At 40.5% G+C, this 19574-nt stretch overlaps 1 protein-coding gene across 1 annotated transcript in view; it reads right to left on the minus strand.

Moving 5' to 3' along the window:
• Nucleotides 1-19574, minus strand: part of si:dkey-49n23.1 (semaphorin-3D) — a gene marked incomplete in the record, with an annotated part of 32987 nt that overhangs the window by 11031 nt on the left and 2382 nt on the right. Inside the window, 4 exon segments of the mRNA XM_062416347.1 lie at nucleotides 11673-11895; nucleotides 16993-17137; nucleotides 18603-18672; nucleotides 19049-19163. Of these exon segments, the coding sequence (XP_062272331.1) occupies nucleotides 11673-11895; nucleotides 16993-17137; nucleotides 18603-18672; nucleotides 19049-19163 (553 nt within the window).

Here is a 19574-nt window from a genome sequence, read left to right on the forward strand (position 1 = left end):
AACACAGAAAACACATAAAAGCACACAATTTCTTGTATCACATATGGTATCGTCTATCCTAAAACCCTTCAGTTATCAAGGTAATCAAGACAGAGTGAGTTCCCTTTGGAAAAATAAATTAAACGGATGTGTAGTGCCCAAAAACAATAATGAAACTTGACTTTTTGCCTTAGCTGGGAGCTCTCTTTGTTGGATAAATACTTAAACAAAGCTGTAACATGAATGCAAAGTTCATTACCCATAATTACATGGAAGGAATTACTGTATGTCTTGATTTTAATAACATTGAAACTAATGATGTGGACTGGTGCAGGTCCAGTACTGCAGCCATGTTTCCTTTAATATCATGTGTTGTGTGTCAAGGGGGAAACAAAGTAAATCACCTGAACTTTAAAATGTGAGTGAAACTGAGGAAAATATTTTTTTCTTTGAAGAACAGGAGACGTGGAAGATGAGATTTTAATGAGTTCACGGATGGCCTGCAGGTTTCCATTCCTGCACTCCATCACGCTGCGTGCAAACGTCAGTATAACTGTTACAACCGCCGAACAGGACTGAGTGAGGTCATAATTATGATTTGGCATGTTAGGAGCATGATATGCTTGGTGTGAGAAAACTGTGTCAAAAAATAAACGGTGCTTTTGTTTCCTGGTTAAAAATGTTGAAAGATTTTTCTATTGTGTATCTTTCTGTCATATTTAACAGCAAGCCTAAACAAATGGCGCCAAACTCCTTTAAATGCATCAAGAGTGTCATAACTTGTGAACTCTGGGATGAAAGTTTCCACCTACACGCAGCATCAGAGAGGATTTATGAGATTTGGTCACAACTACTTCACACAGCTGCTGGGTTACAGTGAAAAAACAACACTGCATACACTCACTGTTCACAATCTACTGCAGTCAAATACCACAGCTCTGCCATGAATCCTACCTCTGACTTATGATTTGTCAGCTTTTGTTGACACAGTCAGGAAGGTGATAATTCTGGAGTTCTGTTACATCCTGACTAGTATCCTGGTTATGTCTTTCACACGTTATCACCTTATCCTGGTTTTAGAAACATAGATAATTCCTTAAATGCCAACCAGGAGCACTGCAGTAGAAACCAAGATACTGTGGCTTATAAACAGCTGATCCTGGTTTCTTTGTTGGTACAGGACATAGCGAAACCTGGATACTGTTAGAATAATGTGAACAAGGACATGAATAAAAAGGTTTCTCAACATTTCCTGAACATGATCAGAACCAGAATAAAGACACAGAACCAGGAGGACTTGTGCACTTGTACTGGACTGTGTTACTTTTAACCTTTGTGTCGTCCTCCCAGGTCAAATTGACCCCGTCTGTTTTGACTGTTCTTTCTTTCATCCCTTCCTCTTTTCCTTTCTCCCTCCTTCCTTCCTTCCTTTCCTTCCTCCATTCCTTTCTCCCTCCCTCCTACCTTCCTTCCTTCCTTCTTTCCTCCCTCCTTTCCTTCCTTCTTCCTCCTTTCCTTCCTTCCTTCCTTCCTTCCTCCCTCCCTCCTTTCCTTCCTCCCTTCCTCCTTTCCTTCCTTCTTCCTCCCTTCCATCCTTCCTCCCTCCCTCCTTTCCTTCCTTCTTCCTCCCTCCCTCCTTTCCTTCCTCCCTCCTTTCCTTCCTTCTTCCTCTCTTCCTTCCTTCCTTGACTCGAATACAACAGGAGGGTTAAAGATGTTTCTAATATTTTGTCCACCCCATTAAACACATGAGTACATGTATTAGAAACATATTTCAGTCCAACATAAAGTAGAATTATCACCTCTGTCTCAACAGAAACTGACAATTTAAAAGCTTTGTAAAAGTATTATTCATGGCAGAGCTGCTGTGTAGGATTGAATGAGATTGGACAGATGTGTTTAATAAAGTGACTGTATGAGAACATTTATATAACATGTAACGTAGTAAAACCACATGTAGGAGACAAACACACACAAATCAGCTCATGTGGACACATTTCTACTCATAGAGACAGAAATACATCCAATCAGGTAAACGAATTTAAGATAGACACACACACACACACACACACACACACACACACACACACACACACACACACACACACACACACACACACACACACACACACACACACACACACACACACACACACACACACACACACACACACAAATGTAATGTCACAATGCTCACAGGGAAGCTCATAAACTCAGAAATCCTGCTGTGGGAAATATCCTGTTTGTGTTTGTGTGTGTGTGTGTGTGTGTGTGTGTGTGTGTGTGTGTGTGTGTGTGTGTGTGTGTGTGTGTGTGGCTACTGATGAGTCTGGCAAACAGTGCCTTACATGGACTAATGATGAATACTTAAATGTCATCAGAGACCTTTGTAACATTTATTTTCAGGGTTTTATGTTCCAGTTTTTCTTCATATCTTTGAGTCTTGATCCAATAAGGCGAGAGCCAACAAATCAAAAGTAACCTAAAGCTTGAAAGTTTGAAAAGAGCCTCGTAAAGCCTGAGGAGCTCCTCTAAGAGATGTATGAGCACTATACATGTGTAATCCATCTCCAAAATACACAACATACAGTCTGTAAAGCATACTTTGAGCCAAACACTGAACTCAGTAATCAGATTGTATTACAAGTCATTTTGTATTTAAGCTGAAAATGAACTCTTTTATTGCAATTAACGTAATTAAAGCAACTTCACAGTAATGCATTTCTGTTCCCTCAATATAAAAGCTGCATATAATATCTCAGCCAACCCTGATAGATACTGTATTTTCACATTTCACTAAATACAGCTCAGATAATTCAATGTTAACTGCCTTTAACTGGCTTATAAAATTCACTTCAGTCAGGAACACTCTCATCATAGATTAAACCATTTATTGCAACAAATGGTAATACAGTTTTACTTGGCGTTGAAGGCTCCACTCTAAGATGCTCCCTGGATTAGCCAGCAGCATGCTGAGCTAAAAACAGGGAGCGCAATGCAAAACCCCCTTGGAGTGGGCCGAAACACTGCAGAATTGTCAAACAGTGTGTCATCTCCTTTAAATATGAGATATGTATTTACTGGTACTCTGCTCACAGTCCTGTACTGTCCTCAACCTTTAAAGGCAAAACCACTGGCAGTTATTCAGGCTTTTTTTTTGTTTTAATTCCTGAGCAGAAGACCTGCTGCTCTGTTTCAGTATCACCTCGAGTGTTTCTGACAATTTGACAATAAAGTTTGTGCAGTTTATTCTCTAGCTAGCATGACCTTATTCATACTGATAGTCACTGTGATTCAGGAGTAGGGCTGGGCGATTACGGCACGATTAATTGAACTTTTAACCTCGATTACGATTAATGATCGATTATTTCCTCCCTTGATGAACAATTATGTATTTTCACAGTTTCTTTTGTTTTGTATTTTACCCTGCTGCCCTCACACATGAGGATCTTTAGGGAGTGAAAATAATGATGCAAGGGGGTCAAACATGAGGCCCGTGGGCCAGAACCGGCCCGCCGAGGAGACCAATCCGCCCCACTTTCCTTCCTGTGTTCTTTTCCTTCCATCTTTCCTTTCTTTCTTTCTTTCTTTCTTTCACTCTTTTCTTCCTTCCATCTTTCCTTCGTGTCTTCTCTTCCTTCCTTCCATCTGTCCTTTCTTTCTTTCTTTCTTTCTTTCTTTCTTTCTTTCTTTCTTTCTTTCTTTCTTTCTTTCTTTCTTTCTTTCTTTCCTGTCTTCTCTTCCTTCCATCTGTCTTTCACTCCTTTCTTCCTTCCATCTTTCCTTTGTGTCTTCTCTTCCTTCCTTCCTTCCATCTGTCCTTTCTTTCTTTCCAGTCTTCTCTTCCTTCCTTCCATCTTTTCCTCCTTTAGGAAGTGAAGATAATGATGTTTTAAGGTGTGACGCTGTGTTTAATGTCTAGTTTACTTGATCAGAACTATGTAAAGATCATGGTTTGGGTTAAAATGATCACTGGAGACGAAGTTTTCAAATTCCTTAAAGATATATATATATATATAAGATAGAGTTTCTAAATGTCGGTTTCCATTATTTTTCGATAAGTTGCCCAGCCCTATTCAGGAGCTACACCTATTTTAACTTCAGTATGTCATATTAGGGGTTTTTGCTCCATAACAGAGATGAAGTCAAAATAAGACCAGTTGGGGAAGTCGGACAGTTAGTCCGTGAGCCAGGGCCTCAAAATATGGAAACCGTTACCGAAAAAGTGGCAAAGGCTACCATACCTTTTCTGAAAGCCTGGAATCTCAGCTTTTCAATGATGTATGATGGCCATCTGACAAGAGTAGCTGTTTTGAGTTATCACACATAATGTAAACTAAGGTTGAGAAAAATAATGCGTATAAATCAAGCAGAACACTGACAGCTGAAAATCTATATTGGACATATTGGAATATTTTATTTTGTTATGTTTGGTATCATTTTAAAGGGGAGACTCTGGGCTTTCATTTAAATCCTTTTGTGAACATTTTGGATAAGTACAGCCAACCCTGGAGCTCTTCAAACTTTTAATCACACACATTTTCCTGCCATTTCCGCCTAAGTCATCTTTTGTCTTTTAATCCTGTGGCACCAGGGAGCATCAGAGAAACAAAATCCAAACACTGAAATACTGGCATGACCCTAAGGATTCAGAAAATGTATCATTTACCCATATTATCTGATTCGGAGGGGGTGATTTTCAGTGTTATATCAGACATGGCGTTTTCAAAGACAGAAACATGTAATGTACTATTACCCCTATGCTAATTTGTTGAAGTCTGAGGTAAATATTTTTTAGAGAAAGTTGTTATTCAGCATTTTAAGCATTTTTAGATAGTTCAAAGGGTCCTTAATACATATCCACCAAATATAATTTATATCAGGTCCCCAATTTCATGGAATTTACATTAAAAAATGAATGCCTTGTTCTCGGGCGACTCTGGTAAATAAGAAAACTTTTATACATAACCACAAATCTTTCCCAGTTTATCACATAAATTAAGACAAGTATTGCTTGTATAGCAGGTTTTCTCAAAAGTAATGGCTAAATATACAAATGAGGCTTCATTTACTAAAATAGGCGCTAATTTGGAGAAATGTTCAAACTTGACATGTATATATTGGATGAGGTCACCTTAAAAGTTATCATTGCGGTTTAAGCAGTTTAAACATATAATAATAGCCAGTCAGAAATAAAATGTATAAATAATGAGCTTGTAATGTATAAATAAAAACAAAAAGTGAATAAAAACAGAATGCAACGATGGCAGAAAATGTTTTCGATTATTTTTGTTGGAACATCCCATAGGGTCAATGGTATAGCAGTGCAGCCTCGGATGTTCGGTCCTGAACTGCCTAGACCAGCTTATGATGTGCCCAACAGCACTGTCTCTGTATCTTTGCCAGCTCTGCCAGTGTATGCTGTGGGAACTAGGTGTGGTCCTCCAACTAGATCCTATGTTGAGGTCAAGACAGATATCTGTGCTGATGCTTTGAAGAAGAACTTCTTATGGTTGGTATGCAGACTGCACTCTGCCATAAATCACAGTGTCCCTAGCTGGACAGGTTACAACATCTTAGCATCAAACTCTGTTGATGTTATTCCCAGTGTTGTCAGCTATCTGCCAACCATCAATGCCCCGGCCACCCAGATGGCAACTGTTCATGAGATTCTCCTTCAAAGTAAAAACATCATGACTTCCTTACACATCAGTTGCCTTTGATCAGGCTCTCTACTGTAAAGTTATAGAAATTCTGTGAGCAATGTTTCCCAACATTGTGCCAAGACTTGGAGTCTTTCACACTATCTGTATGTTATTGGGTGTGATTGGGAAGCGCTTCCAGGCTGCAGGCCTAAGGGACATATGCATTGAATCTGGAGCTGTGGCTGAGGGATCTGTCAGTGGTGTTTTGGATGGCCATAAGTACAATAGATCTCTGAGATTCCACAAAATCATGTATGAAGCCCTCCTGAGGCTAGTCTGGAATCAGTTTCCCCAGTGGCTCACAGAGAACCATCCTGATGCCCACGATCTCCTAGATATCCGGCCCCTAGTCTTGAGTGTCTTTTCTGAGGGTGTATCATCAACCACTGTAGAAGAATCACTTGACCGTACAGTTTTCAGAAAGGTCCATCAGTACTTCTGTGAATTCATGCAGCATCTCAGGTCTCAGCAAGGTCCACTGGCCCGCTTCTGGATGTCATATATTGACATGGTGGAGGTTGTACTAAACCTTGTGAGGGCATCACGTGAAGGAAACTGGGCATTGCACATGGCTAGCATTCGATCAATCATCCCCTGGACCTTTGCCTATGATAATCTGAATTATGCAAGGTCACTCACTGCTTACTACTCAGAGATGAGCCACATTGAACATGAGAAACCAGGTCTGTACATGTTTCTCTGTGAAGGTGGCTTTTCGGCCCAGCTGAGTGCAACAAACACATTTGCAGGGTTCCGATTGACCAGACCCTAGAAGAAACTGTCAATCGGGACACTCAGACAGCTGGAGGCACAAAAGGGTTTAGCTTGAACCCGGCAGCTGTCTCAAGATATTACCTTACTGCTGAGTACAAAAGCACTTACCTGTCTATATTGAAAAGCTCCCTGGGACCCCAACAAAGTGACTGTTCTCACAAGGACCTTGGGCAAAGCAGAATTGCCAAAGATGAAGAACACATTACAAGCACTGTGGATCTGTTGGATTCTAGTTGGATAAATCCATTTGCAGGTGGTGAGTCCCTTGTTTCTCTGTCTACTGGAAGTACAGCACCAGCAGATGTTGCTGAAGACCTTCTGAATGCACACACCATTGGCGAGAATGCCTACAGAACCTTCTCTGCTGAGCGTGTTGAGAGTAATCCTCCTGCAAAGCAGTTCCATGCACCACTCTCCAAGAAGAAACTGAAAACATTCTCCTCAATGCAGGGAAAAGCAAAGACATGCAAAACTGGGAATAAAGAAGTTATCCTCAAAGCTGATAATCGAATATTTGCCCACATGGTACTGATTGCACAGAGTAGACAGCTCAACCTGAACGAGGTGTTATCTCATCCCCTTGGACCACTTCCGTGGGCTCTTGCTTGTGAGGAAGACTTGCAAATCCTCACTTGCCAAGCAACTGCTCAAGTTCCCATGTGTTGCTGAATCATTGCCATTAAATTCAAGCTGCGTAATAGATGGCATGGCACTTGTTCAGAAGCTGAACGGTGATGGCAAGACATTTGCTGATATTGCAGACTATGTCTTGTCCACTGTGCTAGCTGAAGCAAGTCACAGCACCCGTGTTGACATTGTTTTTGATGTATATAATGAGGCTTCTATCAAACACATGGAGAGAGTGGCCAGAGGTGCAGACTCAGGCACAGAGGTCAGACAGATCACTGCAGGGCACAGAGTTCAGCAATGGAAGAAGTTCCTACAAAGCAACAACAACAAAACAAATCTTGCTACCTTCTTGCTCAAAGAGTGGGGCAAAGAACAGTCTAGAACAAGAATCTGTGAAAAGGTTCTGTACACTACAACCAAAGATCAGTGTTACAAGCTGACCCAACAGGGAGTGCACAAGGTAGCAGACCTGTCGTCCACTCAGGAAGAGGCTGACACCCGTATGCTACTCCATGCTTGCCATGCTTCAAGGACTGGTCACAAATCTGTCATCCTTGTGTCTGATGACACTGATGTCTTGGTGATAAGCCTGGCTACCAGTGATGCACTCACATGTGACCTGTTCCTGAAGTCAGGGACAAAGAATCGCACTAGTTACGTAAACATCTCACAACTCGCTCGTGGTCTGGGTTCACAGTTGTGTCAGGCTTTGCCTGGTTTACACGCATACACAGGCTGCGACACTGTAAGTGCATTTGCAGGTCGTGGTAAAGTGTCAGCCCTAAAACTTCTTCAGAAGGATGAAAACTTCTGTGAGACCTTTCAGAAGGTTGGGGCAGACTCGACAATGACACCTGAGTTGTATGCAGTCTTACAGGAGTTCACATGTCAAATGTACAGCTCCAAGTCCAGAATCACCAACATCAATGAAATGAGGTATGCACTTTTTTGTGCAAAGAAAGGCGTAGAATCCTGGCAGTTACCTCCATGCTCAGATTCTCTCAGGAAGCACTGTCTCAGAGCTAACTATCAAGGTGCTATCTGGAGAAGATGCCTCGAGAACAACCCTGAAGTTCCTTCCCCAGTTGAGCATGGGTGGTCTAGAGTGGACCAAGATGGTGACTTGCAGCTCTCCATAGACTAGGTTCAATGTCTCCATTGGTCCACAAGCAGTACTTGAGTTTCTGTCCTGCTCATGCAAGAGGGACTGTGTCACTCCATCATGTCAGTGTGTTGCCAACAACTTGCCCTGCACTGACCTATGCCATGCAAGACAGTGCAAAAACCAGAAGGATGACTTTGCTGATGAGAAACAATCCTATTCCTCTGATGAGGATTCCGAAGAGGAGTTTGATTAGTGTCGTGGCCTTGAATGATGCAATCTGTACGAAAATGTCATAAAATGTCATTGACCATGCCTAAAAGTCATGACCTTGACCTTTTACAGTAATGGCAATGTCATAATTGGGTTTACCACACCTTAAAACATAGGAATCCATGTCTCATTTGTTATTTGTTATACCGTTTTTTAGATTTTCAGCTATGTCAGTGTTCTGCTTAATTTATAGGCATTATTTTCTCAAACGCCATGTCTGATATAACACTGAAAATCACCCCCTCCAAATCAGATAATATGGGTAAATGATACATTTTCTGAATCCTTAGGGTCATGCCAGTATTAAAGTGTTTGGATTTTGTTTCTCTGATGCTCCCTGGTGCCACAGGATTAAAAGACAAAAGATGACTTAGGCGGAAATGGCAGGAAAATGTGTGTGATTAAAAGTTTGAAGAGCTCCAGGGTTGGCTGTACTTATCCAAAATGTTCACAAAAGGATTTAAATGAAAGCCCAGAGTCTCCCCTTTAAAATGATACCAAACATAACAAAATAAAATATTCCAATATGTCCAATATAGATTTTCAGCTGTCAGTGTTCTGCTTGATTTATATGCATTATTTTTCTCAACCTTAGTTTACATTATGTTTGATAACTCAAAACAGCTACTCTTGTCAGATGGCCATCATACATCATTGAAAAGCTGAGATTCCAGGCTTTCAGAAAAGGTATGGTAGCCTTTGCCACTTTTTCGGTAACGACCAACCCCTCTGGCTCACGGACTAAGTACTAAGAAAATGAAATAGCCAAATGTCTAAAGTTTTTTGTGCTTATTATTTACTCACCGTACTAATTTAACATTCATGATAAACTAAATATGGAATACTGAGTGTGATGTGGCATTAATTTGGTTTGGTGGGGTTGGGGGGGGGGGCTAAAATATCTGATGCTTCAAAAGTTGTTGAATGTATACAGTAAATAATTCAGCTTTTAAAAGACCCCATGTTACTTTTCTAAGATGGCATGGAGTTAAAACAGCAGCATTAACAGAGACAGAGATTAGCTTAAAACTGCATTATCAACCCACTACTCAACTCAGTGCATGACCTCAGAGTAACCTGCAGACTTTTCAAGCCTGTATTTTACTTTTAGAATAATCTACCTTGACATGAGCGCGTGCCTGAGCAGTATGTTATATTAAAAAAGGACATTGAGGTGGAAAATTGATCTTGGTTGCACTATGTTAAAATCAGAACCCACTTGAAAGAGCTCAAAGAGCATTTATCAAGCAGGTGAATGTGCTGCTGATGGAGCGATGAGAGACGCTGGAGAGGAATCCACTTAGAGGAGATGTATGGAGCCGTAGGAGCACCTCTGGCCCCGCGGCCTGTCACCAGCCGCTAAATAACCTCCACCATTCATCACACACACACACACACACAACCATTCACTGTCAAACACACACACAGATCACAAATACCTACTTACAGCTTCAGGGTGGTCACACACACACACACACACACACACACACACACACACACACACACACACACACACACACACACACACACACACACACACACACACACACACACACACACACACACACACACACACACACAACATACAGGTCTTTCTGTTGGTCTCTGTCTCTCTATTCATTCTATTTCCCACATTTTACAGACTTTCTCTCTCCCTCTATTTTACTGGAGCGTGGATACACACTCAGAAACACACACACACACACACACACACACACACACACACACACACACACACACACACACACACACACACACCCTGTCAGTAGTGTCTCTTTGGGATAAAACCCTACGAGACGATGAATGAATTCAGGATGTTTACACTCAACAGATGAATCACACTCTCTCATTATAAACGACGTTTTAATAACGTGGTTTGGTTTGTTCCGTGTTCGCATCCTGTTTGTTTCTCCGCTCTCTCACATTTTATTACTATGACGAAAAATACCCTGTCATTTTTTTTTGTTTGTTTTTTAACCCAAAGTGTTGTTTAATCAATGTCCCGTTAAATGTTATGTTCTGAAAGTGTCTCCAGAACCCTCAAATACTTTTTTAACCATGTGGATTAAAGAAATATTCTGTCTGCTGCGTAACTAATAAAATATATTTTTTAACCTGTTTCTGTAGCAAGGAAACCAGATACACTGTGTTGTCCTTATTTATATTGTACAACACATGACAAACATTAATGTGATAGCGATAGACCAAATAAAAAGACACACAGACATAAGTAAAATTCACTCTGTACACTTTTCAATCAAAGCATTGTATATGCTTCTCCTCGGCCTTTGACACCTAGTAAGATGTCGACTTTATCTACTTGTTTTAATTTCTTATTTTCATTGCTTTTTATTGCGTGGCTATTATTATTTTTACTCATGTTTTATGTCTTTTAATAAATTTTTTGTAATGTAATATGTAATTTTAATTAATGTAATATGTATGTATATGTAATTTTGGGCCTCATGTGAGCTGTTATGTCTCTTTTTTTTTTTTTTCTGTACAGCACTTTGGTTGTTTTAAAAGTGCTTGACAAATAAAGTCGGATTGGATTCTTTAAATCAGATACTCAGCTCTGTAACGCAATCACAATACAAGAGAGGCACAAACTGAAGCTAAACGCTCTCTAAACATCCATTTATGGGATCAACTCTTGATCTATTTTGATCCTTTAAGAACAACAAGAATGTTTGTGGAGTATCAGCTGGAAACCTGAACATTAAAATATATTAAAGTGAGTCTGTTAAATAGTCTTGAAGCTTCTTTTTCCTCGTTTTCTCTTTCTGTTTGGTGAGTTCTGCTCATGATTACCACCACCAGCTTCTCCAGCCTCCACCTCTTCCATCACCACATCTATCAACATTAACCCTTCACTCTCTCCTCTGCTTAATTTCTTTTAAATCCCATTTTTGTTTTTATAACACAGACTTTATCAGTTTGCCTCAATTCATCTTCCACCTATGTTTTCATCGTTTGGGTTTTTAATGCTTTATCTTGCATTTCTATCTGTTTTTCTATATGAATAAATAAAGTTGATTATTATTTGACACTTTCTCACCCTCACCATATTGTTTGTTTTACCCCTCTCTTGCTCATTTCTTCATACCTGTTATTCCTCATCACTCCCAGTCATGAGAACAGCATGATTACATACAGCAGATAGACACACTGTCCTAATCCCCCCCCCCCCCTCTCCCCCCTCTCCTCACCGGTGCCGAGGTGTAAGACGTCGTAAGGTCCTTCCTCTGCGTCCACTCTGTCCACCACGACCTTCTTGAACATGTAGGGCGAGTTGACCCGGGTTAAGACGGGTCGGGCGCCCAGAGGCAGGACGGGCTCCCACATCAGCTGGTGCTGCCTCATGAAGCTCACCACCTCGTCGGGGAAGTCCTTGGTGGACTTGTGGAGAGCGTCGTAAGTCTCACTGGGACACTGGAGGACAAGACAGAGAGAAATATTAAGAGTTAAAAAAAGGTGAATAAAGAGAGAAATCAGTGCTTAAAATCAGATTGTTACAGTTAGAGTAAGACTGCCAAGTGGTTCAGTTTACGTGACAAGTAATGAGAACATAAAGTAGATACCAAAAATATAATAAGACGTCTCTGGCCTCACATGCTAACAGCTGAGCATACAATATATCTCTGGCTGCTAACACAGGGAGAATAAATCTGAGAGGTTACAAATTCATTAAAAGGATTTATTCTCCACAGATACACTGTATGCTCAGGTGTTAGCATGAGAGGCCAAAGAAATCATATTCCTATCACACTAAACTCGTTTTCCCCTCATATTTTTGATTTAATCTTGTACATTTCTGGATAGTTTTACCCCTTTAGGTCATGAAGCAATTTGAGAAGAACGTTATTTTTTTTGTTGAATGCTTGCAACACACCAACAAGCCTTAACCTGAGAGTAGGAGTCATAAGTACAGTAAACATTTATTAGGTTTTTAGGGTCAGAAGCCAAAAAGATTGTGAACAACTGCACTGTTTTGAGTAATTATAGATAATCAGTTTTAGAGAAAACGTTTAAGTTTAAGTAAGAAAACGAACCTATAAATAACAGTTAATTGGTTTTATAATTTCTGTAAGTAAATATGATTATCGCCATGTTTTGTTTTTCTTTGGTTTTCTTTTGGGAAACAAATTAAGACACACAATCACACATCTGTGCAGTAATGTTTCTCTGAGAAAATCCATAAAGCCTGACAGTATTTATGATCATTTAGCATTTAACAAGTTGCAACTAGTGTTTTGTTCTCATTGTCTCTTTTGAGATAAATATAATTACCAGGTATGAATCAACACAGTGTTCAGTGTTAAAGTAGCTAAACAGGTAAATTCACTAACTGGTATTTTCTGTTGATTTGTAAAAGCCAGAATAATCATTGAGTTATGCTCCTTTGGCCTTTTAGAGCCAAAATATGTATTTATCTTACATTCCAGACATTGCACCCAAGAGCATTTTTATTATATCCCCACTTACACACTTAAAACAGAATCTTTAGTGGTTTTTTTTTAGGAATATTGAAAAATGAGAACAAAAGAGTACAGAAGCAAAGGATGAACACATGACAGATAAACGAGGAAAAGGAAGGGAGGAGAGGAAGGCTGGTGTGAAAAAAAATTATTTTCAGATTGTGTCAAAGCACATGTTGATCTGAAGATAAAGTTTCTCTTGAGATAAGAAGAACAATGTAGAGCAGGAGAGGGAGACGTGCTGAAGAGATGAGGTGAAGATTGATGCACTAATCTGGATAAGATAAGATTTTATTAGTCCCAGAGGTGAGAAATTTACAGCGTAACAGCAGCGAGGTGGAGAGCATGGATAAGCAGAGCATTAAACTTTGGTCAGAATAACAGATTTAGAGAAATCAGCGTCATGGAAACCATCATTTTCTGTGCAGGTTACACATGTGTGCCTGCAGTGAGTCAGCGAGCAGAGGTTGTGACCACAGCATCCCTTCCACTGTGTCATTTTACTGTTAATCATCCTGCCGACGTCTCCACCATCCACACACACACACACACACACACACACACACACACACACACACACACACACACACACACACACACACACACACACACACACACACACACACACACACACACACACACACACACACACACACACGTCACATGCATATACACAAGCACTGACGTTGCTGACCTCGCCTGCAATCAACCACATTATACGAAACCGCTCTACAGAGGTGAATTCCCCAACAGGGAGAATATAATAACACCTGATACACACATATACACACACACACACACACACACACACACACACACACACACACACACACACACACACACACACACACACACGAACACACACGAACACGCACACACACACACACACACACACACACACACACACACACACACACACACACACGCACACGCACACACTCGGCCTTCCTGACAACTTGAAGTTTCCCAGAGGAGTTCACATGTGAGGTGCTAAATCAGCAGAGGTTAAAGCTCTCACTGCTTCATCAGCTTGTTTTCATTATCAGTGTGTTTGGAGTCTGATCTCACAGGAAATTCTTCGTTATTCTCACAAACATAAATATCAACCTGTCGTCACCGTATCTACCAAGAGTTATGGAGCGTCATGTGAACTTTAATAGGTCACTTCTATTTTTCTTTTTACATTGAAACAAGTGAAACTCGACTAACTAGAACCTATATTTGTTCCTTCCAACTTTGCAAAGAGTTTTACTTGCAAGTTTTAAGATATCAGCCTTTAAAATCTTGGTGTGAAGCTGAATGGAATTTAATTTGTGGTGGCAAAAGCAATAAAACGTAACATCTGTTTCATGAAGTCTATTTCTTTGTATAACTCCACAGAAAAACTCTAAATGTTTGCACAAGTAAAGGCGGATTTAGGCTTCTGCGTCGGAATGACTGTGTAGGGGTCCGCTACGACGCAGACCCCTACACAGTCGCCTGGTGTGCACTTCCAAAAAATCCTAACTACGCATCGAGGCGACGCAGACCGCAAGGGCTGTGATTGGTTTGCTTGGTGGCGATGTATTTCCGGTATTGTGAACTTCCGGTCACCTGCCTATACCCCGCCATTGGATCAGGGAGGTAAACACAACAAAAATGGACCAAGTAGAAGAGCGTCTTATTGAACAAGTGCAATAAAAGCATATTTTTTTCCACATTCAACAACTGCAGCAAGATCCTCTCTCTTTCGGTTGCCATTGTTGTTTACTGTGACCGGAAAAGCCGGAAGCTAAACAAAGAATCAACTAGAGACACCGATAACCACCGCTCTGGCGGTGAATTGCACCGCGACAAAACACGACGCATTCCTTTAGTGAGAACATGTAAATATGTGTTGTGTATGATGTGGTTTAACTGAACCTGAACACTGCTTTATTCACCAATCATTTGCCTTTATGTGGGTGAGGAAGATATTTGCTGAATGAAGCGTAGTGTGAAATCTCAGAGTTAAAAATTTTTCTGAGCTTTTCATCTCACAGGTAATCTGGGCCTGTAGACGTCCGGATGACAGATTCCAGTCCCGGACCTTCTAGCTTCAATGTTGATTTTTTAATGTGCTTCTCTCTCCTATCCTTCCTCTCTCTCCTCTCTACCCCAACCGGTCGAGGCAGATGTTCTCCCACTTTGAGCCTGGTTCTGGTTCTGAGGTTTCTTCCTGTTAAAAGGGAGTTTTTTCTTGCCACTGTCGCCAAGTGCTGTTCATGTGGGAATGTTGGGTCTCTTTAAAATCAAACCTGAAGAGTTTGGTTTAGAACCTGCTTTATGTTTAAACTGCCTTGAGATGACTTTGTTGTGATTTGGCGCTATATAAATAAAGATTGATTGATAATGAACCCAGAACACCAAAAAACCAAAGCTGTACATTTGGTTTCAGAAGTCGTCAATCCGAAAAAAGCAATAATAGCATTTATATACAAATGCATATAATCTACTAAATATCTATCCATCCATTTTCTGCCTCTTATCCGGGTCTGGGTCACATTGGCATCAGGCTGAGCAATGAAGCCCAGACATGCTTCTCCCCAGCGACGCTCATCAGCTCCTCCCTGGGGATCCGAGGTGTTCCCAGACCAGCAGAGATATATAATCCCTGCAGTGTGTTCTGGGTCTGACCCCGGGTCTCCTCCCAGTTGGACCGGCCTGGAACACCTTCAAAGGTCCCTGATCCTGCAATGATCTTCAATCCAAACTGAAACTAGAAACCTTCGTCCCTTTAACCTTCGTGTCGTCCTCCCGGGTCAAATTGACCCCGTCTGTTTTGACTGTTCCTTCTTTCCTCCCTCCTTCTCTCTGTCTTTCCTTCCTCTCTCTTTCCTCCCTTTCTTCTTTCCTTCCTCCCTCCCTCCCTCCCTCCCTCCCTCCTCTTTCCTTCCTTCCTTCCTTCCTTTCCTTCCTCTCTTCCCTATTCCCTCCCTCCTACTCTCTTTCTTTCCTCCCCCCTAGCTTCCTTCCTTCCTTCCTCTTTTCCTTTCTTCCCCCCTCCCTCCTTCTCTCTTTCCTTCCTTCCTTCCTCTCTCCTTTCCTTCTTTCTTCCTTCCTCCTTTCCTTCTTTCCTCCCTCCCTCCTTTCCTTCCTTCTTCCTCCCTTCCTTCCTTCCTCCCTCTTTTCCTTCCTTCTTCCTTTCTTCCATCCTTCCTCCCTCCCTCCCTTCCTTCCTTGACTCGAGGACACCAGGAGGGTTAACTGATTTTAAATGTAAGATACGAGACGTTGTCACTTCTAGTTGCTGTTGTTTTAATTGAACAATAAAGATGTGACTATTTCCATCTCACCCTCACTGTGAATAAAACCCTGAGATACTAACCCTAACCCTAACCCTACTAAATAAATATCTCACCTTGATGAAGACCTGATACTTGTACTTCTACTTTACTTCTATAATAAATAATGTTAAGATGATATGTAAAAAATGTCTTAACTATATATATATTCCTGTCTTTAATACAAAGAGTCTTCTTTGAGTGATGTTTGACTTCACTTCTATCATCTTATTATGAGAAATATGTATCATTTTAAAAGGGTGAAATAATCCTTTTTTTTTAACCTGAAATTGAAGAGGAAGTGCACAGGTATGCCCTGAGTTTTGTCTGTAGGCTGTTTTGATGCATTTAATGCTTTATGTAAAGCACTTTGAATAGCCTTGTTGTTACACAGGTATATTAGCCTTTCCCTATAGGACAACATGTTCAGTATTTTTGCCATAGAGTTGAAATCCAGGACAAAAAAAGAGTCTTCAAATCTCTTTCAGCTGCTCTAAAACTCAAAATATTAAGATTTTAATCAACTCAGAGCTTCTTCCTGTTGGAGGACACTGTTCAGAGATATTTCAGTACATGAATCAAACTGAAACTATAAAAGTGAGGACATTTAAGTTTCAGTTTTGTTCAGTTTTTGTTTGTTAATAAATCTATTATACATGTTTGTTGGATATGATATTAAGTTTTGTGTTTTTAGGACACAAACCAGAGATTGTGGTTAAGATAACACTGTGAGGTCTCTGTGTACTTACAGTTCCAGGTCTTGGGTAGGGGATGCGGCCTTTGTACTCCACCCAGCGATAGTCTGGACCTTCTTTATGGGCAAACGGCCCGTTAAAAGCAGCACGGATGGACGCCATGGAGTACACGCACACCGCTGAACCACGGAATATGGAGCTGTGGGAGGAAGAGGAGTTGTTGGTGTTGGCTGCGGTGGAAAGGTGAAGCACAGAGGAAGAGGCTGGGCTGAGCAGGCAAATTAAAAGCAGAGGTTTGGGAGTTTTTTATTTTTTTATACATCAGGGTTAAAATAACACAACCAGCTGGGCCTCTTAACCTTTGACCCCCGCGCCCACCCACGCCACGTGCACGTGCCGAGTGTGCGTCTGCTGTCCTCCTCTCACCCTGACAGGCTTTCCTTCTATTGTTACAACAAGTTTGACACTAAAAATGAAAGTAGAAATGTGTCCATCAGCTGGACTGAAGCAGATAAACATCCTCTCTGTAAGTGAATTTATAACTTCACAAGTCAGAGTCTATAAACACCAGCGAGGAAACAGAAGTCTCGTCCTTAGTATCAATATTTCTGGTAATTTAAGAGATAATAATCCCACAAAGAAGAGAGTAGTGAGTCCTACACCATAGCTACTACTGCCTGCTTTTTCATAATGGCGGCAGCTGTCTCAGCACTTAGAGTCCAAGACAAATTTCCCTTCGGGGACAATAAAGTATCTATCTATCTATCCATCCATCCATCCATCCATCCATCCATCCATCCATCTATCTATCTATCTATCTATCTATCTATCTATCTATCTATCTATCTATCTATCTATCTATCTATCTATCTATCTATCTATCTATCTATCCATCCATCTATCCATCTATCTATCTATCTATCTATAATATTTCAGTTGTTCTAATACTTCATAAATACTCCACTTATTTTCTTACCAATGTCCATTTTCTGTGTTGTCCATCACTTCCATTAAACTTTAAACATATAAAACAAATACAGCCCAACAATATACTCATATCACCATCCTCTTCATTAGGAGAATCTGTGCAATCTAATTCAATCTAATACAACAATCTGCTATAAATCCTGCTTTTATAAACTTTATATATTTTCAGTTTTTTGTCAGAAAGGTGATAATTCTGCTTTATTATTGAGGTCACAGTGGTTGATGGTGTACTGCTTGTGCGTTATCTTAAAAAAATGTCCCTAATATTTTGCCCCCCTCATGTATGTTAATGGGGTGGACAAAATATTAGGAACACCGATGAATATACTGCACCCTAATAAACCACCATCACCAACCATGAGCTCAATAATAAACATAAAGTAGATTTATCACCTCATCTTGTGTTTTTATTGGGTTTCATTTAAAAAAATATGTTTAACTTTTATCTCTTCTTATTTGTTTTAATGTATTTTAAACCCATGCTGTTGATTTTAACTTGTTTTCTCTTGTTTCATTGCTTCAAATATAAAGAACCATGAGCTGCATTTTATGTATGAAAGGGGCTTTATGAATAAAGTTTAAATAAATAAACTGTTCTCATGTGTCTCTGCTTAACTAATGAATGTAAGTCTAATTATTTCCATAATGTATAAACTACAATGGTAGTGCTTACTCACCTGGAAGTGCTGAAGACGCCGTAGATTGTCGGGTTTTGAAGATCTTTGGTCTCCAGAACAAAGATGTCCTCTAGAAAAACACAGTATGTACAAACATGTATCATCATCATCAATCATTTAAATGTCTAAAGAATGGAAATATTCATCTTTATTATCACTGATTTATCATTAAATGTGCTTATTTCTCAGATTAAAGAATGAACAATGGTTTTAAACTTTAAACTGAAATGTGATATTAAAGCACATATTTTTTAAACATGGGAGGAGAAGAAAGAGGAAGGAAAGGAGGGAACAGCTCTCTGTCCTCTCGTCAACGTCAAAGGAAAAGACGATGAAGTGAGAGAGCAGGAGGGAGGACAGCAGACACATAATATCACAGATAAAGAGGGTGGTGAAGTGTCAGATGGGGGGAGGAAGGAAAAGGAGGAGAAGAGATTGAGTGTTACCCAGCTCATCGAACTGCGTGTCGACTCCGTTCGGACCGGGGACAGAACACACCAGACGGGCTTTAAGGAAGGTGGTCCAACGGTTGATCAGACTCCTCTTTCCTCCCACGTCATTCTGAGGAGAGAGGAGAGGAGATGAGGAGAGGAGGAGAGGAGAGAGAGAGGAGAGAGAGAGAGAGAGGAGAGAGAGGAGAGAGAGAGAGAGGAGAGAGAGGAGAGGAGAGAGGAGAGAGAGAGGAGAGAGAGAGAGGAGAGAGAGGAGAGAGAGAGAGAGAGAGGAGAGGAGAGAGGAGAGAGAGAGAGAGGAGAGAGAGAAAGAGGAGAGAGGAGAGAGGAAAGAGGAGAGAGGAGAGAGGGAGAGAGAGAGAGAGAGAGAGGAGAGGGGAGAGAGGAGAGAGAAAGAAAATACTTTAAAAACAAGTTAATCTGTAATTAACAGTATTTTTCCTTTTACAGTTCAGCCTTTAAACGTTAGGATCATTTCAAGTACTGTAGTTATAAATTATACACAATGAAACTAAACTAA

This window comes from Scomber scombrus, chromosome 3 (genome assembly GCF_963691925.1).
Source record: "Scomber scombrus chromosome 3, fScoSco1.1, whole genome shotgun sequence".
NCBI classification, from domain to species: domain Eukaryota; kingdom Metazoa; phylum Chordata; class Actinopteri; order Scombriformes; family Scombridae; genus Scomber; species Scomber scombrus.